The 18,997-nt window shown below is 44.8% G+C and overlaps 1 protein-coding gene and 1 pseudogene across 2 annotated transcripts; one reads left to right on the top strand and one right to left on the bottom strand.

Annotated features, from left to right (window-relative positions):
• Positions 1-684: 684 nt before the first annotated feature.
• LOC129380037 (ribonuclease P protein subunit p25-like protein) lies at positions 685-3,044 on the bottom strand. 2 transcript variants are annotated; one of them, XM_055061003.1, is made up of 3 exons: positions 2,967-3,044; positions 2,229-2,380; positions 685-1,576 (listed from the first exon to the last, which is right to left on the bottom strand). In XM_055061003.1, exon 3 carries the CDS (start codon positions 1,574-1,576, stop codon positions 947-949), a length of 630 nt encoding a protein of 209 aa, XP_054916978.1. In that variant the 5' UTR covers positions 2,229-2,380; positions 2,967-3,044; the 3' UTR covers positions 685-946. The 2 variants fall into 2 exon arrangements, with proteins under 2 accessions (XP_054916978.1, XP_054916979.1); XM_055061004.1 differs by lacking the exon at positions 2,967-3,044 and adding an exon at positions 2,837-2,941.
• Positions 3,045-6,160: 3,116 nt separating this feature from the next.
• Positions 6,161-18,997, top strand: part of LOC129380007 (collagen alpha-6(VI) chain-like) — a 38,839-nt pseudogene continuing 26,002 nt past the window's right edge.

Raw genomic sequence — 18,997 nt, 5'->3', positions numbered from 1 at the left:
TCAGATTTATTTGTCCAGAACACCTGGAGTCTGTTAACCGACGTTTAGGTCAAAGGTCAGTAAAGAGAAACTGAAAATTTCAGCACAGGCTACCAATAGGGTCGCTGTGTGGCGCCCTGGATGTCGAGGCTGTAGAGCGGATATCTGGAGTCCGACTCCGTCCTCGGTTTGCCGGGCCCTGACCTTTGTGACCTTTCTGCCCCTTCCAGTCAGATTGTTGTCAAATGAATTCGGGCCCAAAAAGTCCTTAAGAAAAAAAGAACGACTACCGGAGAATGCGTGCCAATGCTGCACGATGTCGGGCTGATCAGCGTCGCTCTGCGTGTCGAAGCTTCTGACTGGCAGCTTCACGCTTTTAGAAACTGGAAACCAAGTTAAAGCTTCATCCTGAAGGTGGCGCCGTAGCAGGAGGCTTCGTTAATTCCACTGAACAAATGCATAATAAGTTTGGTTTGTGATGTTCCAGCAGCACGGCTGTGGTCAGTGTGATCATCATCGTCAGGAGCAGGACTTTTCTCCGCTGCTCATGAACAATGATATATTTATTGCTCCTTTAGTTCTGCATGATAGACTTAGTAAATATTTACCTCCATACAGCTGATAAAGCCTCCAAGTGTTTGTGCTCACATCACTGACATCACCGCGACTTCCATGATGTCGTCCACCTTAAACAATATGACGTCGTTCAACCTTCAGAAAAGCTTTAATAAATCACGATGGAACAGAAAACATAAAACTGGACTTGAAATAAATACAAAAAAATGGAGAAGCAGGCCACACTTTTCAGATTTTTAGCTCCAGTTTGTCCCAACGTTTTCCAGTAAAAACCAGGATGGCTGGAAGTTAGCAGGGTGTGAATACTTTCTCCTGCTCAACTTTATTAAATCAAAACATCAAACTGAACTCAAACATGGAGTCACTTCCTGTCCAGTTGCTATGGAAACCTCTACTGTCCTTTGCCAGGGTCTCTGGAGCGGCCGGTGTGTCGGCCGGAGCCTTTCCCTCTTCCTCCTCCTCCTCCTCCTCCCCTCCTGCGGGGCCCGGTGCGGGGCCCGGTGCGGGGCCCGGTGCGCGGCCCGCCGGCGCCCCCCGGGGCCCACAGGGCGTCGTAGCGCCCCGGCGCCTGGTAGCCGGGCTGCTCCGGGTCCAGCGGCTCCCGGGAGAGCAGGATCCAGACGGCCGGCAGCTTCCTGCTGACGGTCAGGCTGTCCAGGCCGGCGCCGGCCTCCAGCGGCTCCCACACCTCCAGAACCGTGGACTGGGCCAGCCGGGTCAGCTGGTGCAGCCCCTTCAGGCGCCGCTTCACCACCTCTGCGCAGGTGATCGCCTTGGAAACGGCCCGGCCGCTGGCGCTGAACAGAAGCCGACTGCAGGGCGGACCGGGACCAGAACCGGCCTCCTCCACTTCCTCCTGGGCCCGGCCCGGCCCGGCCTCCAGCCGGCTCAGGGCGAAGCGAAGCAGGTTCCGGATCTTGCTGCCGTCTCTGACCCGGACCTCCGGCGTGTCGGCGGGAAGCCCGGCGAACGGAGAGACGCACGGCTGCTCCACGACCCGGGCCCGGCTGTAGTTCTCCATCTGGAACCAGAACCAAACAAAGGTCCAATCAGAGTAAAGTCACCAGCAGGGGGCCCCGCAGAGCACCAAGCTGGTATGAGGACAAATATATAGACCTAAAATAACATAAAACACACCAGAAGTGATCTGAGCCATCTTGGTCAGAAAGGAACGAACCTACAAAAGCTAACAACAGTTTATGACTGCTAATGTCACCAAACGACTGCTACCGTCACCAAACGACTGCTACTGTCACCAAACGACTGCTACCGTCACAAAACGACTGCTACCGTCACCAAACGACTGCTACCGTCACCAAACGACTGCTACCGTCACCAAACGGCTGCTACCGTCACCAAACGACTGCTACCGTCACCAAACGGCTGCGCCAACTGTCGTAACCGAAGTAAACATGGAGAGTTCAGTGAAACATCAGGTAAAAACATTGTAAGAAATCAAACTGGTGATGTGACTTTAAACGAGTTAAAATAATGCGACGTAAATAAAGCCTGATTAAAAACAACTCAGGCTGTTAGGATGCAAGCTAACCACAAATTTCCAGTAAAAATGGATGCTGATGCTAGCTTTAGTGATGCTACCTGATGAGCTTAATGAAGCATCTGGTATTGGCATACTGGATTCTGGTCCAGTTACAGTCCGACTCGTTTCTCACCTCAAACAAAATAACACAATGATCCGGATCAGGTCCAAACGTGATCAACTTCCAGTCTGAGTGGTTCTGGTTCCATCTGACCCATAGCTGGGTCCAAACGGGGTCGTCAACAGAACCGGGATCCAAACAGCAGGTGATCGACAGCAGAACAGCTGAAAAACAGAAGAACCAAGATGCTGAAAAGGCCTAGTCAAAGTCTAGACCTGACTGAAATAAATGAAGGCACCAGAACCTTGTATAATTATTTCTGTTTACGAAAACCCAAATATACAAAGACAAATAATACATATTTTTAAATAAATTTCTTTGATGGAAATTACTGCCATTATTTAATAACGTTTATTTATGTAATAGCTTTTGGCCCTTTTGGTCCTCCATACATCACTATTCATTTAAACTCATCCATACTTTGGGAACCTAAAGCTGTCCAGAACCTCTTAGAAAGACCCGGAACCAGCCGGTTCTGTCTGCTCACCGAACCCTACAAGGATTTCCTTGAATTCTACTCATTTTTCTCTGAACTTCGGACCGAACCGAGTCGGAACCGACAGGCTTTCCAGGAAAACATGGCGCCTTCTGAAATTCAGCTAAACAGACTTAAAACCAACCGGCGGCTCCTGGTTCTGGTACCGGGTTCGGTTCGGTTCGGTTTCAACCTGCTTCGCTCCAACGAGCCATAAAAACATCAAACTTCCAGTCAGTTCCTTTAATAAATGTGAAAAAACTTGATGTTTTTACCTGATGTTTCACTGAACTCTCCACATGTTTACTTCGGTTACGACAGTTGGCGCTGCCGTTAGGTGACAGTAGCTGTCGTAAACTGTCGTTAGCTTTTGTAGGTTTGAGCCAGAAATGCAGCGAAACGGATCAGAACAAATAAACACCTGGATTATTAATCAGGATGAGATTGTTGGAGTATGAGGCTGCTGAAGTTATGGCTTATCAGATAGATAGATAGATAGATAGATAGATAGATAGATAGATAGATAGATAGATAGATAGATAGATAGATAGATAGATAGATAGATTTTGTTTTGTATTTATATTCTTATTACATTTACTGTGTACCTTTGTATTTAATTTGTATTTTTTGTATTCTTTTGCATTTTGCTCACTATGTGCCACTTTTTGCCTGTAAGCTGCTGGTAACTTCAACTTTCTGATGGAGTCTTCCCAAGGGATCAATAAAGCACGAGTCTAAGATAGATGGATAGATTTATTTTATTACAGGCAAAAGTCCAAATTACATAAAAAGGAAACAAATACAATAAAAGAATAAAAATGCTCCTAACCATTCAGTTTATTTATGTTTCTTAATGTGATGAAGGAAAGAGAACAGGGACAAGTAAATGATAATATTAAAATACTGTCAATAGTCATAATAATATAAATACTGTCTATAATTTTTGATGGTTTCCTCTCCTGCTGTAGTGACTCTTTGCCGCCTCTTGGGGGCGCCATTTAATGTTTTACAACAGGTTTTCCGTCCAGATGTTTGGCTGGAAGAATCTGGAGATGGAAATGATAGAAATGTCATTTATTGTCCCTCAGTGAGGAAATTGATTAGTAAAAGTAAACAGACACAAAAACAGATGATGAAACAAGAAATGTAATATCTGAGGTGATCATAATCCTGACATTTGATCTAATTACTTTGTGTTTTACTTTTTTACATGCTTTAGTCTTTTATGATGCTTTAGTATTATTTGTCTTTATCTGCTGCATGTTTGAGTGAATCCACGTCTTTTGGAAGCGTTTCCTGTTTCGTTGATAAATCTCTCCTCGATTTGTTTTCTTTAATGTCGGTTCTGATCTCCGTTTGGACCAGAATGAAGATAAAACGTTACAAAAACTCCTGCAATATTATAATCAGATTAATATTAGGGGAATAATGGTCTTGCAGCTCTGGTTGTATTTTCCTCGTTAGTTTCTGTTTTTATTTGTTGGTCTAAATGTTCTCTCTTCAGGTTCAGTTTGATGTTCTGTTTCCAGATGTTTTAACTTTAATGCGGTTCTGATCGTCGATGTTTTAATGACTCAGAGAGCCAGATGTGAGGAACTCGTCTGACTGAGCGTTTCGGGTCGTTTCGGATCTGCTGTTAAAAGCTGGTAAACTTGAATATTCTCAGTTGTGGTTCTTGATGTTTGGGGCTTTGATCGCTCCGGTTTCCCCTCTGAAGGTTTTTCTTTGTGGTGATTTGGATGATTTCAGCCTGAAGCCGATGATGCTGTTTGGATCGGACCGGGCCGATCCAAACAGCTGGTATTGTTCAGAGTTGAGTAACCAGAGGGAGGTTCTGACTGTTCCTCTGAATTTCCAGTGAATTTTCGCTGCGTTTTTGTCCCAGTGGGAGCAGAAGCTCTTCGTCTCCATCCTCCTTGGTTCAGACACACAAACTGCTGTTTCTGGCTGCCGGTTCTAAAACGAGTCCATCTGTGAAACGGCTCCAGAACCGGGACTCTCAACGTTCCCTCAGCAACGACACAATCCATCAAATCTCACTTGAAAATAAAGTTAAAACCTGCCCAGGTATGTAAACGTTAACTGTATGTGTGTGTGCGTGTGCAGGGTCACAGGGTCACAGGTGCAGCAGGTCACAGGGTCACAGGGTCAGCAGGTCACAGGGTCAGCAGGTCACAGGGTCCAGGTGCAGCGGGTCACAGGGTCAGGTCACAGGGTCACAGGTGCAGCGGGTCACAGGGGCAGCGGGAGGCTCTGATGGCTTCAGCTGTAATCAGGGATCCATTCAATAAGTTCACTTTATTATGCAACATAATAAAGTTGCATAACTTTATTATCAATGATAAACGCAGCTTAAACAGACATGAAAGTTCTCCGACTATATTGAGAAAATGAACCAAACATTTAGCTATAAAGAAATCTCGATTCACCTGCAGGCGTTCTGCTTGCGTGACCTTTGCCCTCCAGAATATTCCTAAGTCTTAATGACTGGGTTTTTTTTCCTTCCTCAGCTTTTATTTCATAGAAACAAAAATATCAAACCCAAAGCAGGAGAAGAGCCGTTTTGTTCCTCAGAGCTGCAGATGGACTCAATTAAACCTTCAAACTGAAATATGGACCCAATCTGCTGCTCCTTCACTTCATCAGATGATTGCTTTACTTCCTCTCAGGCTTGAGTCTTCTGCCCCCTGCTGGTCGTCCTCACAGCTGCGTCCAGCCTGGAGTTCGTCGGTGGCGACAGTCCATCACGAACTGAGGGGCGGGGGTCAGTCAGGTCAATGGAAGATGACCTTTGACCTGACCGACCCTCCTCCACAGTTAAAACCCGGCAGCGTTCTCCTGCGTGAGCCACCCTCACATCTGGAATAATGTAACTCAGAGTTTTCTCCAGAATTTCCTAGGAAGCGTTACTCTGAGGTTCTGCTCAGCATCATGTGAGAAAACACTTTTCACTTCTTTCATCCAGAAACCACAGATGTGCTGCGGCTGCCAGCATTAAGCTTCTCTGCCCACACAAAGTCTTTGTGACGTTTCCAACGACAGCCAAATGAAAGCAGAAACATCTGGCTGCAGCAGGAAACCTGATCAACGCTCCTGCAGACAGAACCGACGGGTCGGAGGCAGAGACGCCGCCATGACGCCTCACTACGGAGCCGTCCAATCAGGACGTGTGGAGCCGTTTCTGTCCAGCTTCATTAACAACTGCAGGCAGCCCAGCTGACCGCTGCAGGATCCCTGGGGGATCAGAACAGAGCCTGGGCCCCTGCAGCCTGGACCCCGCCCCTGCAGCCTGGGCCCCTGCAGCCTGGGCCCCGCCCCTGCAGCCTGGGCCCCTGCAGCCTGGGCCCCGCCCCTGCAGCCTGTGCCCCGCCCCTGCAGCCTGGGCCCCTGCAGCCTGGCCCCACCCCTGCAGCCTAAACCCCGCCTCCTTCATCCTTCCCCTCATCCTCCTCTCACCCAGTCTCAGTGCTGCAGCTCTGTGCCAGAGGAACGCAGCTGGTTCTGATGCAGCAGCTCGACTGTGAGTACCTTCTGTCTGACCTTTGACCTGCAGGATGAGTTTCAGTTGCTGCCTGACAGATAACTGATTGGTTTGCAGGTTTCGGTGATCAGCAGTCAGATTCGCGTTTCTCCTGCTCAGGTTTCTTGTCGTTCCTGCTGGTCTCTGGAATGTTTCCTGTTTTGGGGCGTTTTATTTCTGCTCATGTGAACCGACAGAAATCTGATGATGAGATTCTTCACTCACCTGCGATCGGTGCAGCCAGCTGGAATATAGAAACGCATTCATGACATTCTGTGGTTCAATTCATTTCTCTCAGGCGTAAATACAGGAGCTAAAAATGTGATGTATAGCAGGTGAGTCTTTCTCACCTTTTGTAGAGCGGTACCGGTTCTGGTACCAGTACCGGTTCTGGTACCAGTACCGGTACTGGTACCGGGCTGATTCTGAGCCTTCAGGACATTTTAAAAGAAGTTTCACATCACTAAGATGTTGATGTAAAAATGTTTGTTTCAGACAGATAAATTATCCGTAGCAAACGGCTTTAAACCGCTCGTGTTGATGAAGGAACAACATTTCCAAACATTGAGAAGTTTTAATTATTATCAAACGTTATGAAGAACTGGGTCAGTCACCCAGTGACCCTCACCGGCCGCTTGGTTTGCTTCTACCTTGGGCCGGCCCGCCCAGCGCAGCGGCAGAATCAGGCAATGTTTGTCTCAAATGTTCCTGATTTTACCAGGAATCTCTTTCTGAGGACGGATGTGGTTTGATACGTCGCTCTTATTTTGAAAAGATTTGATGTTTTCACTGAACTTTGCTTCCTGTCTGTTTGATTCATCCTGACTTGGAAACAAGTAAATTAGAGATGATTAACAAACACGATGCAGAGATCAGGAGACACCAAACACCTGGGCCTGGACCTCCTGATGGTCCGGTCGACCCGGTTCTATCAGAACCAGAACATCTGCTCCACCTGCAGCTGCTGGTTCTCTTTGTCTCTGCTCTGAGTCCAACCAACCTGTTGGCTGTCAGAACCGACCCTGCTGAGGTGAAGCAGGAAACTAAGAGCAGAATTAAAATATCACAGCCTCCAAGATTTATAGACGTTTGAAAGAAATGAGGATTGGAGACAATGGAAACCAAAGCAGGGTCATCTAGAGGTCGTTAAGCAGAAGGTCTGACCAGATGATATTTTTCTGCTTTTTGATAGAACCTGTTGATCTTCAGTCCAGATCCTCACTGACTGTTTTCTGCAGGAAGTGAAACCACCAAGCATCCGCCATGAGGGAGGCCGTGGTCCTCATCATCACCGCCGCCGCCGGGTTCTGGGCGGTCTCTGCTCAGCCGACACTTGATATTAGAAAAGAACTTACTGGTGAGGAAGATGACCTTTGACCTGACCGACCCTCCTCCAGCGCTGCTCTGAAAGGCCTGTGGCTGGAGCGGCGCCGGCTGCCGGAGGTTTTCCTCACTGTAATAACGTGTGAGGAGATTCTCCTCCCGGTGATATTCCAGCTCCTAAAGCTTGGTTTGTTTCTCTAAACCAACCATCTTTCATCACATTGATCTTTCTTTCTAGAGTGTGAAAACGCCACATCGGGGGACATCGTCTTCCTAGTGGACAGCTCCGGTAGCATCGGCGAGGAAAACTTCAGGATAGTCCGCACGTTTCTCAGAAATGTCATCCAGAACCTGGACATTGGTCCTGGTAAAGTGCAGGTGGGCTTGGCACTGTACGGAGACGCTCCCAAGAAGGAGTTCCTGCTGAAAGACCACATGGACAAGACAGCCATGTTGGACGCTGTGGAGAGAATTGCTTTCCTTCGCGGTGGCACAAAAACGGGCAAAGCTATGGACTTCATCCGGGAGGAATACTTTACTGCTCAGGCAGGAAGCCGAGCCAGGCAGCATGTCCCTCAGGTCGCTGTGCTCCTGACCGACGGAAACTCCAGCGATGATGTGTCCATACCCGCCAAGCGTCTCCGCGACCTCAACGTCTTTGTGTTTGTTATCGGCGTGTCTCAGTACAATTATGATCAGCTGAAGATCATCGCTAACCACCCACACCAGAAGACTACATCCTGACCACCGACAGCTTCCAGACTGCAGAGTCTGAGAAACACTCTGCTGAAAACCGTGTGCTCCTCCCTGGAGATCCAGAAAAATAGGTAAGGTGTCGTCGGTCTGAGCGTTCGGTTCATTTCAGTTCCTCTCCCCACTACATCTACACTGGAACAAATCCGAGCTGCAGCGTCAGGCGGCCGATGCAGACGGACGCTTTGCTGCATCTGTCAGGGAGTCCAGGTTTGGCTGAGACAAAGACAAGTTACAGCAAAATTACATTCCTTTGTTCAAGAAATGAAATGAACAGTAAAATCTTGCATGTTTAGTTTGTCATTGAGGATATAAAATAAGGACACAAAATTAGTTGAAAGTTGAATATTTTGTGGCCCCAGTGCTTCGGCCGTCATGTCCCAGGGTTTGGACAGCAGCCTGTAAGCACCTCGTTCTGCTCATCCACCGCGCCTGGACTCTCGACAAACTGTCGTTTCCTGGAGGACTGAACTCTCAGCAACATTTCTCTGTGACGTGTGAAATGTGGCACATTGATCAGAAACAACCGGCCTCCACTGTTATGACATTAATTCAGTATTTGGAAGGACGAACTTCCTTCGCTGCTCAAACTGCAGTTCTAAAACACAAAAACCAACTTTACAACTTCTCCTTTTGTTCGCTGATTGACCCGGTAGAAAACCTACCAGAAAGGTCCAAGTGGATGTGAGTTTGGTCAGTGGAGAGAGCAGCCTGGCACAGGAAGGCGGTGGCCAGACCTCCGGCCGGCATTCAGAGCCATCCCTGCCTCAACCTGCTGAGTTAGAAAGTTCTGCAAAGGTTCTGCAAACAGAACCGATTATATATGTGAAAAATCAAACTGATCCAGTTCTGCTGACAGATCCAACTAGAAGTTCAAATTTAATTCTACATCTGATAAGTCAGTTTATGATCAAATGTTTTTGACTTCAGGAAGCCCAGTGCGGTCGCGTTGCAGTGACTCCTCATGCATGTGCAGACAGTGGGAAGGAACCTCCTCCTTTAAACAGCAGCCGGTCTGACAGTCTGAGCTTTCAGGGGAAATATTGATGGAAGATTCAGCATTTCTAACTTTGGTGTTTTCTTGATTCTGAGCAAAAACAAGAGATAAAGGAAATAAAGGAAGAGAAATGTTGGTCAATCAGTACAGACGTGATTGAAAATGAAGGACGCCCCCACAGGTCCTGTTAACAGCATATTTTCCATATTTTACCTTTTTTCATGACAGGAAAATTTGAAGCCGTTTGGCAGGTTGTAATAACAGACATTATAGACTTTATCCAAAAGTTCTTTTTAATAAAACTGAAATCAGTTAATTAAAAATCCTTTCTGAATATCAGCGGGTTGAAGGGTTACGGGCCGGCCGTGTTAAGAAGAGCTTTAAAAACCTTTGGTAGAAACGAGGCCTTTAATGCCAGACTCCATTACAGAGCAGAAAAACTAAAGACAATGCAATGTTGTGTTAATCCATTTATAGTCTGAACGGAGGAGCCGGCAGTTATCTTCAGCAAATAAATGACGGTGCAGAAGTTCATTCGACCATAATATGCGCAGTCGGCTGCACAACCGATGCTCTGCCGCTGCAAACTCAACTTAACTCGCCTGCAGTTTGAACTACGGAGCTGGAAGTCGGTCCCCTCTCTCAGCTGATTTAACATCTGTCCGTTTTGGAAAAAGCACAACGCCTGGATCACACAGTGAGAAACTCAGTTCAGTTGATCCGGTTGGATCAGACGGATCAACTGACGGATGAAGCAGCGCAGGTTTCTCTGCAGATGCACCAGGAGGAATCTGAGGCTGAGCGTTCAGACCGCAGCAGGTGAAAGGATGTGATGAAAGTCAATTACATCACTTCAGTGATAAGTTATTGGGGCTACAGTCAGTGGTTTTTGTTCGATGGATTTATCTGCGTTATGTGCGATGGGATCTGGATTCACGGCTCAACTAATGTACATAAAAATGAATAGCCGATGTTAATATGATTACAGTTTGACGGGTAAAAACAGAATATGGCCGATTTATTTATGCTGTCCATCAAAAACGTCTAGCCGACCTCTGTCTCACCTTGGAGATGTTTAGTTGCATGTCGAGTCTCTGGAGCCTGAAAATCGTGTCTGTCCGCATACATGTTCATGAAGAAGTTGCTCCAAGAAAAGCACCAAATCTTTGACCCCTGATTCGTTTTCCTAATGAAAACGGATCAGGGTCATCCTGAGCCCAGTTCCTGGGACCCTGATAAAACTGTGTTGTGCCAACATGATTTTTTGCAGTGAACTTTTCTGATTAAATCATTTAATTTCACTTTGGGATAAATGAAATATTTTTGAATTTGAACTGAATTTTCCGGATTTGGTTTTCAGTTGAGTTTCTTTGTGTCTGCTTCCAGCTTTGGGCAATAAATTTGCAGACATCTTTCTGCTGGTGGACAGCGCCTTGGGCCCGCGACAGTTCATCTTTTTTAGGAATGAGCTCATCAGATTTATCGAGCAGATAGGCGCTGAACAGTCGAGCTACCATGTCGGTTTGGCTCAGTATCGCCAGGATGTAAAGACTGAGTTCTATTTAAACACTCATAAAACTAAACCACAGTACACAAAAGCATTAAAAAACATTAAACAGCTGCCACAAACTGGCCAAGCACCGAACCTGGGAAATGCTCTGAGGTACGCGGCTCGTAACTTTTCCTCCCTGAAAACGGCGGCCGTGCAAACCAAGGAGCTCAACAGTTTTTGGTTGTTGTTCTTGGAGAAAAGCCTAAGGGACTCTTATATTTGGCCGGTCAAGACGTCAGATCCCAAGGAGTGTCTGTTGTAGGCATGAGTTCGGCTGTGCCAGTGGAAAACATGCTAAGCTTTGCTGACAGTGCCTATGACAGTCTGAGGATCACTCAGCTGAAGGATTTCTTCACCACCCAGGAAGTGGAAACAGCCATGGAAGGTAGGAGCTTTCCGCCTGTAACAAAGTGTCAGATGAACCTCACCAACCCTTCCAACAATAGACCGATAACTAGGGCTGTGAGAAAACTCAGTTTTTAAGTCACTGTTCATTATGAAACATGACTTATCTCCACATTACAATCATAGAAACAAGCCAGCCAATCTTGCTAGCTGACATCTTTAAAACAAAATACTTATTCTCTACACCAAAGCAGGATTTACTGACGATTTAGAGTATAAATACACATTTTGTAACTCCTCCACTAATGACACACAAGCATCATAAAATTACCTTTGGATTATCGACTGCTTGTCTCACTGACATGTACATCCCTGTGGAGTAATGTGAGTAAATTACAGGATTTACAATGAATCAATGTCATGTTAGCTGATCTGTTTGTTGTAATTTAACAAGCTGTTGATTAAAACTTTGTGAATCTTTTGAAGACGGTCTAATAAACTTCCTGCATTGTTTCTACAGACTGTCAGAGAGTCAACACTGCAGACATCGTCTTCATCATCGATGAGTCCGGAGGCATCGGGAACAACAACTTCCAACTCATCCAGAGCTTTGTGGGGTCACTTATCGGCAGCCTGAACGTCAATCAGACGGGAGTCAGAGTGGGAATTGTTACCTACAATGAGGTTCCCAAAGCCCACGCTTATCTCAACAGCTTCCAGGACCGAACAGAAGCTCAGCAGTTGATGAAGGTGCTCCCTTACCGCGGCGGTGGCTCCAACACTGGAGCTGCTCTGAGGTTCACTCTGGAGTCAGTCTTCAAAGGGAGTGGCAATAGGAGGGATGTGCAGAAGGTAGCTATCCTGGTTACAGACGGTAAATCCCAGGATAGCGTGAAGGAAGCGGTGGCAGAGCTACATCGCTTTCCAGTCAGAGTTTATGATGGGACTAAATGAGAAGACGCCAGATCTGTACGAAATGGCCTCTTATCCTACCAACAGGCATGTTTTTACTGTGGACAATTTCATGCAACTGAAACCCTTGAGGAAAATCATGCAGAAGAGTATCTGCAGTGCCATCATTCAGGGCTCCGTCAACTCCTTCAAAAACAGCGCCGACACCAAGGAAGGTGGAACTGTTTCACACTATTTAAGGTCCAGCTTACAGAAAAGTCTGTAGACTCGTAGAAATCTCTGTGAAGTCAAACATTAGATCATTAAAAATGATTCATATTTTCTACCTTTGACGGTATCTTACTAAAGCCTCATTGAATTGTGTTCATGTCCTTTAAATTAATACCTTTGGATTTAATTTTGTCAATTAGTTTTCTTTGGTAAATATTTATTTGAGCTGATGTGCCTTGGCATCGCGCTCTGCAATTGACCCCACAGTTTTATGACTTGTATCAGATCAGGCGTTCCCTCATACAAATTTTTAATTTTCTTCAGTTTAAGATTTTATAGATTTGTACATCTCTCTGTAGCTTTTCAGCAAATGGGACAAAGAAATACCTCCAGTCAGGATCTGTCAGTTGTAGGTAATTGGGGTCGATCCAGTGGCGTCACACAACCACTGACTGAAGGACAGAAAAACATCCCTGCTTACCTCAAACACAAGACAAACTAGTGTGTCACGTTTGTTGTTGAGTAGCATCACACTAACCGGTAGCATTTCTGTTTCCAGCATGCTATCAGAAGGATGAAGCAGACATCATCTTCCTCATTGACGACTCTGACAACATCGATTCCTCTGACCTCTCTGACACAAAGAAGTTCATCACTAACTTTCTTGGAGAATTTCAGGACAGACTCGATCATATTCGCATCGGGCTTGTGAAATACTCCAACTCAGCTCGGTTTGAGTTGACCGGATGACACTGTCAGACGTGAGCAAAGCTCTGAATTATGTCAATCATGAGGGGGGTCGGACCAACACAGGGAGAGCCCTCACATTCATGGAAAGACATGTCAAGACGGTACCCTACAGTCAGGGTTCGACGTATCTGATCGTCATCACTGCAGGAGAGTCCGAAGACAGTGTCAGAGGTCCAGCAGAGAAATAAGGGCGCAAGGCGTCATGGTCTTTGCTATTGGAGTAAAGAGGTCAAACAAAGCTCAGCTGCAGGAGATCTCTGGTGATCCAGACAGGACCTTTAAAGTCAGAGATTACTATTTCCTCCAGTGGATCAAAAACGATATTCTAAGACCAATCTGTGGACCAGCAGGTGAGGAAACGAGCAAAGACATTTCTCCAATACTAAATGCTCTAGATATGGCACATTGTTTTTATCAACATTTTGAATTACGTAACTTTAGCAGCTTATCTCCAGTACAAGCTGTTATGGAATATAGTGTCAAAACGGACCTAAACAAACATTGTTTTTCCTTTTTCATTTCTGTCATAATGTTTCAAATCCTCAAAAAATGTTAATATTGGACAACGATGAGTAAATACCAAGGCTGAGAATGCAGATTTCTGTTATTGTGATTAATACATTTTATTGCACAGGCTTCCATACTTTTTAGAAATGGCCTTCTTTACCATAAAAATAAGAGAATCTGATTTGTGTTCATATTTATCTGTAAATGGGAAGCGACTGATGACTCTTGAGAACAATAACTGCCATGACTCTGTGGGTCAGTTTTCTCTGTAAAGTCAGACCTTGTTATCCAAGTGCAACATCCAGCAGCACTTGATAGCACTTTATAGTCCTGGGTTACACGCCCCGTGTACATCTAATTAATTAGACTTTAAATCAGTGGTTCTTAACCTTTTTTCAGGAACCGAATCCCCCAGTTTCATCTGCGCATTCACTGAACCCTTTTTTATTGAAATAAAATGATTTTTTTCCACATTCAAGTCATAGGTATGTGCTTTTTTACCAGCGCACAAAATGAGTCATGCATGAACATCACTTTGCTCAAAGAACAAAACCAACACAGAGCATGAACAACAAATTACAGAGTTACTTTATTCTGGCCCCAGAAAAGATTTTCAACCCACCCAATTTTTTTAAACCATTTTACTAATTAAAAATAAATTTGATTTTTTAAAGAATTAACTTAATTTTCTTAAATTTATTTTGTTTTTTTCAATCCACCAAATACTTTTTTACTTCTTGAAGCTGACTGGAGTTGCTCAACTTGGCGTTGCTCATCATGCAGATGGGACTCTGACTCCCATCCGTTCCCTGATACACATCGATCCATGTTGTACATATTCGTCCGACCACTTCCTGCTTTTGCTCGACTTGCTTAGTAAGGATTCAAATATTGAGAAACAACAATAGCCGTTGAATACCGCGCGCTAACTTCCCCGCGGCTCTGATTGGCCGAGCGGCGCATCATCACGACTTTACACAATGTGTCTTCACCTCTGAGGCAGAGGCTCAGCCGAACCCATGAGACCGACTCATCGAACCCCTGGGGTTCTGTAGAACCCCAGGGGTTCAGAACCACTGCTTTAAAGTCTTTGCCTTTGATAATTTTTACCGTAATAGGAGAAATGGTATGTTGTGTGGGAGTATATTCATAAGAGCACTTCTGGCTAATCTATCAGAGAATGTGATAACTTCATTGAGTTTTCTGTTGCAGTAAGCAGAGAACCGTTCAGCTGGACTCTGCAGTTACCTTTGGACCGGATCATAACTGATGTTCTTGTGTTCTGTCTCCAGTTTGTGAGGACGCTCCCAGTGACGTCATCTTCTTAACCGAGAGCTCAGAGAGAATCTCTGCAGAAAACTTTAGGAAAATGAAAGAATTTATGAAATCTGTGGTTACCAAGTCTATTGTGGGCATGACTGACATGCATGTGGGTGTCATGCAATTCAGCACTACGACAAAAGTAGAGTTTCGTCTGAACCAGTACTTCAGCAAAGATGAAATACTGGGAGCCATCGATAACATGGAGCAGCAAAATGGCGGGGTTGAAACGGGAAGGGCCCTCACCGAAGTTTCACAGTTCTTCAGTGAGGCTGAAGGAGGACGTCCTACTCTGAGGAAGAACCTGGTGCTGATCACCTTCAACAAAGCAACCGATGAATTCAAAGGACCAGCAGAGGCTCTGAGACAAAAGGAGTGTTAATCTTTTCAATCGGAGTGGTGAACAGTAACTACAGCCAGCTGTACGAAATCAGTGGCTCTTCAGACAAAGTCATCAATGAAGTAAATGTTGATCTAATAAGTGAACTGGACAGCATGCTGGCCTTGAAGTTCTGCGACCCACACAAAGGTGAGATTGGATAATGACTACCTGCTTAAGTATTTTATTTTTTCCACTGTTTATAATTTTTTATCTTAGATAAAAAATAAAAGATGGTGAGGATCCTTCAATCAAACTGTTGGGATTGTTGTCTGATGAAGCTGTCATCAGTCCCATCAGGTTGAAAGTTAGGTTTCAAAGCAGTCACACAAATTGATGTGTTGTCTTCACTTGTTCTACTCACAGATTGTAAGAAGATTGAAAAGGCTGATATAATATTCTTGGTGGACGGCTCAGGAAGCATAGAAAACCGCTTCGGAAGCATGCAAGTGTTTATGGAGTCTGTAGTGAACCGGAGCATAGTCAGTAGTGACTCTACCCGTTTTGGAGCCATTTTTTCTCCAACGAACCTGAAATCAAGTTTACTTTGAATACCTACAGCTCCAAAGGAGAAATTCGTAATGCTATAAAAGCTCTAGTGCCGCCAAAAGATGACACATACACCAGCGAAGCTTTGGACTACTCATTGCAGTTCTTTAACGAGGAACACGGTGGCAGGAGAAGTTTCCGCGTTCCTCAGATTCTCATGGTGATCACAGATGGGGCAGCCACAAACCCTGCTAACCTAGGAAAATATTCGGATGCACTGCGAGCCAATAACATTACTGTCTTTAGTATAGGTGTAGAGAACGCAAACAAGAATGAGCTACTGATCATGGCGGGAAACAATCAATCCAATGTCTTCTATGTGGATAAATTCAAAGAGCTGGAGATTCTGTATAAACAGATATCTGGAGTCATCTGTGGTATCACCAAACATCGTAAGTATGGAGAATGAACGTGGAGTGTAAGATACACAACTTACACTGTCTGGATGTATACATACTAAGAAAAAGTTTGGGATAGTTCACTTTCAGGTGAAATTGATGGAAAATATTAATAGTTCACTCTATACTAAAATAGTGGTGGTTCCTTTATCTCAAACACTAACAAAGGCCTACTGCAGTGCTGGTTATGTCAATGTCTAAAGTGACATTGAGCATCAACCCCAGTTTGACAATGCGATCTCCTCCTGTCCGTAACTCGTCTTATCGCCTGCTGAGGTGTGGTGTCCCTCTCTTGTTGAACGACCGGGTCATTAAGGTTTTGGGGTCCAGCGTTACAATCTTGTATATCAGTGGCCTCAAACTCCATTCCTCAAGGGCCAGAGTCCTGCAACTTTTACATGTGTCCTTGTATTTGAAATAAATGGTGAAACTATCTCACGAGAATGCTCTCAGCTCTATGGAGCTTTGCTAATGAGCTAATATTTGAGTTAGGTGTGCTGAAACAAAGACATATAAGGGAATTTTTCTGCCATAATTTGAGAGCACACATTTTCATTTTGAAAGCAGGACAAGTATTTCTTCTCTTGATAGAAGCGTGTGAGACTACTGTCGAGAGAAAAAACAACGGCCTCAGCTTCACAAATGTATTCAAACCGTGCCAGAGTTCATGTCCACCAATCCAAGACCAAGGTTTATAGGCGAACCAGAGTTCAGTTTTTTGGTCCACATTTCCACCTCCCAAACACACAGTGGATGCGTGTTTGGCGACAATGTCACATTGAGGTCTATGAATCAAACTAGAGTTTGATTAAGGCAGATGATACGAGGCTGGTGTGGAATCATCTTTGGTCTTATGACGTCAGGATGTAAACTGTTGGACATGTGCGTTCAGACATTTAGAGAGGAAAGGAAAGGTCATATTAAGTTCACCCTAAAAGGTTAAATTGGATTCTTGGTTCATTCTGAGATTTCACCTAAAAGGCAAATATCTCAAGGTTTTCTGGTCAGATAATGTATATTTGAATGTGAATATCGAAGCAATGTGTTGTGATTATCTCCTGCTTTCTCCCCCGTTGATGTGTTGTCTTTTCTCTGGCAGCTTGTGAACTGATGGACCTGGTCTTTCTGATTGATCACTCTGGCAGCATCACCTCCACAAATCACAATGTAGTGAAAAACTTTGCAGCAGAAGTAGTGACCGGTTTGGAAATCAGTGATAAACGTACACATGTTGGACTGGCGCAGTTCAGTGCAACTTTCCAACATGAGTTTTATCTTAATAATTACTATTCTGAAAAGGACATAGTTGATCACATAAAAAGAATAAAATATTCAGGTGGAGAAACCTACCTCGGCAGTGCCCTGAGGTCTACGAAGGACTATTTCACCCAGTTCCAAGGCAGCCGCATCCAGAGAAAAGTGCCCCAGACTCTGCTGCTGCTTTCGGATGGTAATTCTTACGATAATGTGGAAAATGCAGCCAATGAACTCAGAGCACTTGGCGTTGATGTATTTGCTGTAGCAATTGGAGATGTTTATCAAACGCAGCTCCTTCAGATCACTGGTGACCCAAGGAAAATTATCGAAGTTGGTGACGTAAACAACCTGCCAAACTTCAAGACTAAGGTGGTTGATGCCATCTGCAAGGAGAATGAGAAGCCTGTTTCCACTGTTGTTCCCTCTGTCGCTCCTGTTTTCTCTACTGTTTCTCCTTCTCCTCCCCATGGTAAGTTGATAAATGTGTTTGGCAAAAGTATTCAAACCGTGCCAGAGTTCATGTCCACCAATCCAAGACCAAGGCTTATAGGCGGACCAGAGTTCAGTTTTTTGGTCCACATTTCCACCTCCCAAACACACAGTGGATGCGTGTTTGGCGACAATGTCACATTGAGGTCTATGAATCAAACTAGAGTTTGATTAAGGCAGATGATACGAGGCTGGTGTGGAATCATCTTTGGTCTTATGACGTCAGGATGTAAACTGTTGGACATGTGCGTTCAGACATTTAGAGAGGAAAGGAAAGGTCATATTAAGTTCACCCTAAAAGGTTAAATTGGATTCTTGGTTCATTCTGAGATTTCACCTAAAAGGCAAATATCTCAAGGTTTTCTGGTCAGATAATGTATATTTGAATGTGAATATCGAAGCAATGTGTTGTGATTATCTCCTGCTTTTTCCCCCGTTGATGTGTTATCTTTTCTCTGGCAGCTTGTGAACTGATGGACCTGGTCTTTCTGATTGATCACTCTGGCAGCATCACCTCCACAAATCACAATGTAGTGAAAAACTTTGCAGCAGAAGTAGTGACCGGTTTGGAAATCAGTGATAAACGTACACATGTTGGACTGGCGCAGTTCAGTGCAACTTTCCAACATGAGTTTTATCTTAATAATTACTACTCTGAAAAGGACATAGTTGATCACATAAAAAGAATAAAATATTCAGGTGGAGAAACCTACCTCGGCAGTGCCCTGAGGTCTACGAAGGACTATTTCACCCAGTTCCAAGGCAGCCGCATCCAGAGAAAAGTGCCCCAGACTCTGCTGCTGCTTTCGGATGGTAATTCTTACGATAATGTGGAAAATGCAGCCAATGAACTCAGAGCACTTGGCGTTGATGTATTTGCTGTAGCAATTGGAGATGTTTATCAAACGCAGCTCCTTCAGATCACTGGTGACCCAAGGAAAATTATCGAAGTTGGTGACGTAAACAACCTGCCAAACTTCAAGACTAAGGTGGTTGATGCCATCTGCAAGGAGAATGAGAAGCCTGTTTCCACTGTTGTTCCCTC

Source organism: Poeciliopsis prolifica, unplaced genomic scaffold (genome assembly GCF_027474105.1).
Source record: "Poeciliopsis prolifica strain line A6 unplaced genomic scaffold, Auburn_PproV2 SCAFFOLD063, whole genome shotgun sequence".
In the NCBI taxonomy this organism is placed as follows: Eukaryota; Metazoa; Chordata; class Actinopteri; order Cyprinodontiformes; family Poeciliidae; genus Poeciliopsis; species Poeciliopsis prolifica.
Note: the sequence above shows the minus strand (reverse complement) of the source record. Positions and strands in the feature narration are given on the sequence as shown.

Bases quoted from the DNA above. Each gene is read 5' to 3' on its own strand.
- LOC129380037 (XM_055061003.1), bottom strand. From the start codon at position 1,576: ATGGAGAACTACAGCCGGGCCCGGGTCGTGGAGCAGCCGTGCGTCTCT.